We start from the raw sequence: 9,543 nt of genomic DNA, 5'->3' as shown, positions 1-9,543 counted from the left end.
AATAATAATAATAATAATAATAATAATAATAATAATAATAATAATAATAATAATACTAATTATAATAATAGTAAAATGAATTTTTCCAAACAACTTTCCCCAAAAAGTTTTAGTCTGAATTACATCTTGTTTGTGTTACAAGAATCTGCATCTTGCAGATAAAGAAACAATTGCAAATTCTAATTCTATATTTCTTTTAGAATTTAGGATGAGTAAACAAAAATCGGGATTAGCGATGTGTTGCACATAATTTTCAACATTTTTGTTTGCTTCTGAAAAACATGAAAATGTGGAGAAAAAAAATTTATAAATATTTTCGGATCATAAAAAAAAAATGGGCGAAACCGTAATTTTTTTAACAAATTTAATTTCTTTAAAAGTTAATGAAAGTTAATGCTATTCTTGCTAATTTTTCTTACAGGGGACTGCAAGTATGCTTCTAAGTTTATTTTTAGAGTTAAAAATAACCAAAAGAAGGCTGAAAATATAGAAAAGATAGTTTTTTTCAAGATAATAAAAAGTTTAAAATATCCTCCTTTATTTGGATCCATAATAATGATTTAGTATTCCTGGGCCGCTTAAAATAAAGGTATTTAAAACACTGATGTCCGAAATTGAGGCAATTGCCCTTTTTGGGTGCATCGTCCTTTGATAGCAACTGAAATTTGAATCTAGAAAATGGCTTAGTTTTATATGGAATTAAATAATTATATTGCTCATGAAAAGATAAGACAGTTTGTCATAATTTCCCTGTATTTCAGAATACATTGCAACGTGTGTTAGTCTCTGATATTTAAAGAAATTCTTGCTCATCTCTGTAGAACTTTCTCTATTCTCCAGTACCTTGTCCTAGAAACAAGGAAATGTTGTTGTGTATTTCTAGAATTATCTAGAGCATTGAGCAATATTTACATAATAATAGTTTTGAGCAATATTTACATAATAATAGTTTTGAGCAATATTTACATAATAATAGTTTTGAGCAATATTTACATAATAATAGTTTTGAGCAATATTACATAATAATAGTTTTGACTGATGCGCATATTTTTAGGAGGAAGATATATATATGTCTATTTTTTAATGAGAAATGACTGTGTTAAAATCCAGGGGGTACACCCCCCCTAATTTCAGTCAGAGGTGGGGTAATGGACTGACACCCCCCCCCCCCTGAAACCGCCCTTGCAAATACATTTTACATGAGAATAATGGTCGGATATGAAATATATATATAACACAAAATTTTTAAATTAGAATTGAATCAATTTAATCAATTTTCCTGTGTTTTCAGAAAAATCCATTTTTTTTTCGTTTTGCAACCATACCTTTTTAACTACAAAAGTCTATTTGATATTTATTACATGAGAAAATGTGTGTGAAAGGGTGATGTTAGTGTCGATAGTTGCCGGTGCTGGTATCGATACTACAGCGGAGAATCGGCGCTTTCCCTGCCTTCTTGATTGTGTGAGGCCCACAGAGCGGTGCGAGGGTCCGCTGAGGAGAATCATATCTCTTTAGCTCTCCGACAGAAAAACATTATACCCCACCTCGCGCACTGTTATTGTTATAGTTCTCTAAAATATTTTCCTTTATTCTCGCATAAAGCTTCGCTTTCACATATCTCTGTGATGCCCGCTAGTCTATATCAATCAAATCTAAACATGGAACGAATACAAAGCTCGGATTTAGAGGATAACCGTGCAGTGAAGTTGGCCTACGAGCTAGCCATGTTGGGGTTGGATAACTCCTCAGCCCTCTCCATGGAGTCCTTGAGTCTGAACAGCCATACGCTTGCACAGTTAGAGGAGCTTAAGACGAGAAAATCTCAGAATATGACTGAATGTGTACCGGTTCCAACCTCAGAGCATGTTGCAGAAATAGTCGGCAGACAGGGTGAGTATCCTCTATTGATTTCTGGGGTGGAGGGGATTCAACAGAAGGGGAAAGTATTAATATTCCCCTGGTACTAGGGGTAGAGGGTGGGAGGGTTGGGGGGGGGGGGGATACAACCTGCTGGATCAATACTATTGATTATTTTTTGTTTAAATCCACCCTCTAGAATGTTTTTGCTCTTTAGATATATTTGCCGGCTAAATTAGATCTAGGTCAGATTTTTTACTCGTCAAGAAGTACAAATAAGTTTTTAAAATGAAACACTGAAGTAGCACACGTATTTCCCCCACCTTATATTTACGTATATACATATAGAATATAGATGATTAAGAAAGCCATGGATGATAACAATTTACGACATAAAATTTTTTCATCCTACTTTTTAAAACTTGAAAAAAAAATAGAAATTTAAACACTTATAGAATATGACGAAACATTTTCTTCATTAATTTTAAGTTATTTTTTTCCCGGTCGGCATTTCTATTTTCTCTTGTCAAAACTCGCGGGCTGTTATTTAATTCATAGATTTTAACATCACTTAAGTTCAGTCTATTGCTTTAAATATTTTTATGTAATGTAAATAAATTAAATGGGGTTTAAAGTTTAATCTCGAATTTAAGACGATTTGTGTAAAGGTTGAAATAAGATCTGATAAGTAGCAGAGGGGTGGAGTGTATTTTTTATCCGTGTTTTCAACCAACAGTATAAACCACGTTGTTCTCTTTGTACAAAATATTGATTTCTCCTTCCACCCCTGTGAATCATATCTTTAATTAAACCATCCCATCCATTATGCACGAGTTCTTCTTCACTTTTTTACCACAAGATAAAAAGGTGTTGCTTGCGCACACAGCACATGGTTAGGTTTCTTCAGCTCAGCGCGCGCAGGTTCGAACCAGTTCTTTAACTAGGAAACATTGATCCCGAGTAAAGGCGTTGATCTTTATTTTAAACAAATAAGTTTCGAGATTCAACGAAATAAATTCGTTACGGTTCCATGTGTATAAGATACCCAGAATACACCTCGTGGAGCGCGAAGTAAATATTCGTGGATTTTCTGGTTTCATGTTCGCGGTTTAATCTAGTTTTAAGACCTGATAATCCTACTCATTCATCCCTTCCGGTTCGGGATGAGGGTTAAATTGTAGGCGTACCTTGGTTGGGGGAGGGGGGGGAGTCTCCTCCTGCACGCTAGGAAGTGTGTCAGGTTTAAAGTACATAATAACCATAGATTATAAATCCCAGGCCGGTTATAGATGTGCACCGAGATTTGTTCTATTTAACCTTGACAGTGCCCTGGAAACATTCCTTTTAACAACTTTATTTAAATTGAATTGTTATTTATATTTTAACAGTATTTCAATACATCTATTCCAGGCTTCCAGTAAAATATAGAAACATATTATACATGAAAAACAATAGCTGTAATGTTTTTGAGTTTTATACGTTTATAAGTGGCTTCTTAAAAAACTAATCAATACTATTTTTTGTACGCACACGTGATGTTTATTTATATTCCGTGTTGAGTATTCTACCAGACCTAGAGTTTAAATATTCACTATAAGACCTATATGGGCAGGGTCTCTCCAGGAGGGGAACCTAACACTTCTTATACCTCCAGACATTTTTTGCTCACCACTGTCTAGTTGATCAATGGGATAGAAATCACGGTTGGAAAAGGTTTAGAATTTATTAAACCTTAGGCCGAATCTTAAGAATTTGAGCCGCGGCTCAGATATGGTTGGTCCCACTTCAAATTGTATTCAATGTTTCAAGATTTAAGCCGGTGCTTGATTAAATCCGGTTTTGGGCGGATTTGGGACGCGGCTCAAATTCATTAAATTCGGACTCAGGTTGAGTGCACATCTGGTTCCTTATTTGTCAATCATTTCATCCGTTTGAACCCAGTTCCTAGTTCTGGTTTCCGTTTTTTGACCTTTGCCGAGGGAAATCCTACTGCTTTCTTTACACCGTGGAGTAGTCCTCCCCCCTTTTCCTTTTTCTAGCCACTCCCTCCATATCTCCCCTTTTCCCTGTCCCCCACTTAAACCGATCCTTTAAAGGAAATAGAAAGTGAAATGAGAAAGCTTTAGGCAGGGAGAGAAAGCATTTGGAGATAAACAGTTGCAGAAATCTGTCTGTCAATTTTTTGGGCAAATTTTAACCAGGGTAAAATAGCTTCAAGTTTTCAAATTTCGAGAACTACAATTATACAAATAATATAATACTTAGATATCTACATATTTTTTGTTGCAAGAATTCTGGAACCCGGATATAGACAAATTCATCCGACTCATGTAAACGACAAAAATATTGCGTAACCTTAAGAGTTAATAGTAAAAAACTGAAGAATTATTCGGAATTAATTGATGTTTAGCCACAAACACTGATTTTATATTCCTTAAATCTTTGTATCCTGATGTTTTGAACCTTTGATGTATAAAACTTATATATTTTAATCGGAACAGAAACCATAGTTTGAAATATCTAAGGTCTACAACATTGGGTTGCAAAGACATGGATTAGACTATAAAGACTCAATTCTTTTCAGTTATTCAAAAAAAGTAACTTTTTAAATAATAAATGTAAAAATATATCTACACAAGACAAATATTTATTTAACTAAATAAAATGTGGCCAGATGTGGTGCTTAGTGTGGGCCTGGGTGGTGAGGGAGGGGGGGGGTGTGTGTGTGAAAGGGTGAGGGTAGGGGTGGAGAGAGGTGTGCTATGCACCTGTACCCAGGGTTTCTTGAACTCTACACTTTTTGCAAGAAATAAAACGATGAGGATCTCGGCACGATTTTAAACAGGGATTTCAACAACTACTTAACAAAATCCTAGGCATCTACTTTGTAAAAGATGAATTTTATTTTCTAATCTTGATCGTAAACAAATAATTAACCCATTAGTGACGAGAAGGTCAATTTTGACCGGGTGAAGTTTTTTTTTTAAAGTGCCTTTTTTATTAAACTAAATCTTGTCCTGTCTGTTCCTGCGCTTTCCTTAGGATTTCCTGTTTTCAAAACATATTTTATATTTGACGTAACTTCAAAATTGGGTTTTCTATTAAATTTTCAATTTAAAAAAACCCAAAAAAACAAGATTTTGAATTCGGAAAAGAACCAAAAGAACACCCTGTAATTTAGTTTTGAATCTATAAAATTGTCAATTTTTTTGCTAGAAAAAATTTAAAGATATTTTTGGAATCTTCTTTTAAAGATCTAAATACCCAAAACATGAAAAGTAAAGTTTTTAAGATAATTAAATAATTATTAATTGCAAAAGTTTTTTAGATTTTCATGTTTTACAGGTCACCCTGTACAAAAAAAATTCAAAAATTTAATTGAATATCGTTTTTTCATGGGTACAATCAAGTTTTGTTTTCACAAGATCCTTCTAAAACAACTTCACTAAAAGTTAATGGTCTCGTCACTAATGGGTTAAATATTTCTTGAATTTCATGGAGTCCCCCTGTGTTGTTTTTAAAAGTGTTGCACTGAACTGTTACACCTCGAATACACGTTGTCTAGACCAAGAATTCAAACTGAGTTAGGCATTACCTCGATACAGTGCACTGTGCAGCAAGGGTGGCCGGGGGGGGGAGGGTATTTATTGCAAAGAACTTAACCAATGATAGCTTGATTAAATAAACTTTTTAAAACCTAAAGGGACAGTTATTGTATTTTCAAATGCCATCTGGATCATATTTCGTCCGAGAAAATTTACTTCGCTTTATTTTACTCATTAGTCTTCATTAACTCATTTTAAAAATCCTTTTCTTAAATGTTTTAAAAATACTTAATTTCACCAACGGTTTCTGTTGGATTTTGTCCCCCCAAAAAATCTCAACCCTCTTCCACAAGTCCGATGAAGATACGTGAATATATTTACTACACACTTCCATTACTACATCCTGCTTTCTATATTAATATTTACTACGCATCGGTTCAAATATCTTCTCCTAATACTAATATCCCCTGCACACCCCCTCCTCCCCGACCCCCTCAAAGTTTAAAGATCCCCCCTACCTGGTTACCTACCCCTGCAGGAGGCCATTGATCTATGCTGCTAGGGGAGCCTGGTTGCTACAGACGTCTATCTATCTCCCTCTACTTGAAATCCCCCCTCTTTTCCTCCGGTATGGAGTTAAATCCCCAGAGGGATTCTAGTCCTTTACATCCACCCTTCCAATCTCACCCCTCACTGGTATTCACATGTATATTGTACAGATTGAATTGTAACGAACAAAGAATCTAACTAAAAATTGCAAACTTCTTTGGACTGCTTTCTTTTTAGTTTCAAATTTCTTTTCGTAAGTTTTGTTTAATTATCCATTTAGGATTTAATTCTTTCTATCAGGTTATTGACATATACTGAAATCCGATATCTCACCCCCCTCCCCTCCATCCCGCCCTCCCAAGCCTGGCTACCTTAGCAGGGTCTAATTCTACGCGTGAGAGATGCGAGTAATTCAATAAAATAGTTTTAATTGTTAATTCATAAGCCCAGATAAAATACGTTGATAATTGTGTCGTTGAGTATTTCTCTTATCTATCCATTTATTATGTTAGATATTATACTCCAAACAATCCACCCTCCTTAAGTAAATATATAAGTTAAACTTGATATATCTCTGGGCCTTGTTTGATAGGAACCACAGAATACCCCTAATATTTGTTATGCATTGTGTACTCTTTGTCATATTGCAGGAGGGGGGGGGGTATTAATCACTTATATCTATACAATTACATAAATAAACATCATTTAAAGCGATTTTCCTTGAATTTTGATCATGGAATATTTTCATTGGATCAGAAGCTTTAAACTTTAAATTGATTTATAAATATTCATATTCTTTGATTCCGAATACTTATATTATGTTTTAATTTCAGGATGCAAGATCAAGGCATTGAGAGCTAAGACGAACACGTACATCAAGACCCCTGTGAGGGGGGATGAACCTGTGTTTGTGGTGACTGGACGCAAGGAGGACGTTAACCTAGCAAAGAGAGAGATTCTCTCCGCTGCAGAACATTTCTCCCAAATCAGAGCTTCAAGGAAGAATAATATCAATTCCACTCTTGCGTTCGGTCAGATGGTCGCTAATACTCCTGGTCAAACCACAATTCAAGTCAGGGTCCCATACAGAGTTGTTGGGCTGGTGGTAGGACCCAAGGGGGCCACCATCAAGCGTATCCAGCAGCAGACCCACACCTACATAGTCACTCCATCAAGAGATAAGGAGCCGGTATTTGAGGTTACAGGATTACCAGAGAACGTAGACTCCGCCAGAAAGGAGATAGAGTCCCACATTGCGCTTCGTACTGGCTCCGGGTTGTTTGACAACATGGACGGTATCGACGACAACATCACTGCCAACTTCAGCTCAGCATTTAGTAGCTCAGGGAGCTCAGGACTCAGTTCTATTCTCTCGGATTCGGCCAGTTCTAGCTCAAGCAACGCGAACCTGCTCAGTAAATACAGTTCTAATAGTATTCTCTCCAGTTCCCAATCCCATAACATGGGTAACCTAGGCTCTAACATGAACAACATTGAGGATCTTCACTTTCACAGTCTTATCGAGAGCAATAACTTTGACTCCAAGTTCAACAACATGAAGAACAGAGATATCTCCAGTATTGGAAGTGCGCTGTGGGGTTGCGGAGACTCTCATGACTCCGGGATTGGACATTCTCCACCTTACGATTCTTCTCATTCCCTGACAGGGTTGAGCAGTGGTGCCATCTGGAACGAGCTTGGTAAGGTTCTTGGGAACCTTGATTCTCCAACCGAATCCTCTCCAGGGATGAACGCCATATCCAAACCATCTCCCTCTACTCCTCGCTCTGCCAGCATTGATCTCGGTATTCCTCTCTCTAGTGGAAACCTCTCCCTTGGCATTTCCGATACAATCCTCAACAGCGACGGGAACTGCTCCCTCCCGTTCTCCCTGAACGGACTGAGCACGCTCGCGACGCTCTCGGCCTCTTTGAGCACGCTGAACGAGAACGGTGCGCTGGACGCGTCTGACCTGCTCTCCAGTCTGCGCAGGAACGGTTCTCCAGATCAGGATTTGCACATGAGCAAACTACATCAGGCATTTTCTACCGTAACTGACTCCAAGCCAATGGGCATACACAGAGATTTTTTATCTTATCCTAATCACTGAGGAACTTACACAAAGTATCAACTGACTTGGCATATATTGAAACCATATATATTTTTTCAATTTATATATTTATATTTGTTTCATTGTTGTGTGTCCTTTTCATAGAAGGTTAATTTTGCATAAATGTTAGAATTAAGATCTCAGAACTCGACCAAAGTTACCTTTTTTACTTGTATAAAAAACTGACTTCTCAGCGCTCTTTATTTTTTTTACTTTTTCAACGCTGTGTGTCCGAGAAGTCAATAAATCATATTGTAAAGATCATTTTTTCTTTTATGCAAAGTGAACTAACCAATTATACGTTAAATAAAAAACATCACAGTATATAGAGGGTCTAGATGCCTGAAACATATTGGGATATATATATATTTAGCATGTGGAAAATATTGTGAATTAGATATATTGATGTATGTGTTATATTTCTTATTTTTTATAAATTCCTACCAGAGTCTATTAGAATAACAAGATTTTTATTGCGTGAATGTCTATTGAATGCTTTTATGTAGCTCAAATACTACCCTTTACCCAGACCCCTGAAAACAATATTTTACATCATGTTAAGCACCTTATACTTTTCTACTTCTTATTGTTTGAATAAAGTTATAGTATTATTTCGTTAAAGAATAAATTATCTGTACAAATTGAAGAATTTTTTAGTATGCCAGAGACAGATTATTTTATTTTATAATTTTTTTATATCCTAATAATTATATTGTACAAATAAAATATAAAAAAATTGTGTTATTTATTGATAAATAAGAGATATTTAAGAAGAGAGCGTATTTGTATTGTAAAATTAATTGTTAAATCATATTTGCAATTTACTAACCCAGGGTATAAGGGCTTCTCTATAAATACAAAGATCAAGGAAATAGCGAGTTTAAGTATTTGTGAACACAGGTTATTTTATGAAATATAAATATGAATCATAAATACCTAAATGTTAGCTAAGTAAAGATAAACGTACAATATATTAAACACATATAACATGAAAGGAATTGGGTCTTTGCCACAAACTCTTGAGTTTCTTACTCCTATATCTTTGCAACCCAATGTAGGAGACCTTTGATATTTCAAACAATGCATTCTGTCAGATCAAATAATCTAAGTTGTAAGGTCTACGTCTACATCGAGTTTCTAAGATAAAGGAATAAGAAATATTTGAGTTTGTGGCAAATGCTCAAATCCTTCCATCTTGTGTAGTGTAAATTACATTAAGGCTTATAAAGCTGTGGAATATGAAGACGACATTTTAGCAATCTAATGTGTGTTGATGTAGAAGAAGCAAATAATCTGACCGGTAGTTAGTACTCGTCGAATGTTATATGTTCATTGGACTTTTAAAACTTGGTTAACTGTCGTCTTCCTATTCTGCAGTTTTATAGGTTTCGCTGTAACATAACTAAACAGTGTTTAAAAGAAAGACAATGCAAATTAGACGTCGATTATTTTCCATGTTTCCTGAGACACCCTGTAGAT

The 9,543-nt window shown here is 35.5% G+C and overlaps 1 protein-coding gene across 4 annotated transcripts; it reads left to right on the top strand.

Annotated features, from left to right (window-relative positions):
* The first annotated feature begins 1,467 nt into the window (after positions 1-1,467).
* Positions 1,468-8,706, top strand: LOC111714494 (RNA-binding protein MEX3B). 4 transcript variants are annotated; one of them, XR_002767990.1, is made up of 3 exons: positions 1,468-1,893; positions 6,788-8,172; positions 8,387-8,706. XR_002767990.1 is itself a non-coding variant. In XM_023489617.1 (2 exons), exons 1-2 carry the CDS (start codon positions 1,629-1,631, stop codon positions 8,062-8,064), a joined length of 1,542 nt encoding a protein of 513 aa, XP_023345385.1. In that variant the 5' UTR covers positions 1,468-1,628; the 3' UTR covers positions 8,065-8,705. The 4 variants fall into 4 exon arrangements, 1 of the variants encoding a protein (XP_023345385.1); XR_002767989.1 differs by having other exon boundaries at positions 8,348-8,706; XR_002767988.1 differs by having other exon boundaries at positions 6,788-8,189; positions 8,348-8,705.
* The last annotated feature ends 837 nt before the right edge of the window (positions 8,707-9,543 follow it).

This window comes from Eurytemora carolleeae, unplaced genomic scaffold, assembly GCF_000591075.1.
Source record: "Eurytemora carolleeae unplaced genomic scaffold, Eaff_2.0 scaffold825, whole genome shotgun sequence".
Taxonomy (NCBI): domain Eukaryota; kingdom Metazoa; phylum Arthropoda; class Copepoda; order Calanoida; family Temoridae; genus Eurytemora; species Eurytemora carolleeae.
This window is presented reverse-complemented; position numbering and strand designations above follow the sequence as displayed.

What these genes read in the sequence shown, in the direction of transcription:
- LOC111714494 (XM_023489617.1), top strand. Translation starts at nt 1,629, where the DNA reads ATGCCCGCTAGTCTATATCAATCAAATCTAAACATGGAACGAATACAA. An exon ending in AGAAATAGTCGGCAGACAGG is followed by an intron (nt 1,894 to 6,787) that starts GTGAGTATCCTC and finishes TTTTAATTTCAG; the next exon opens with GATGCAAGATCAAGGCATTG.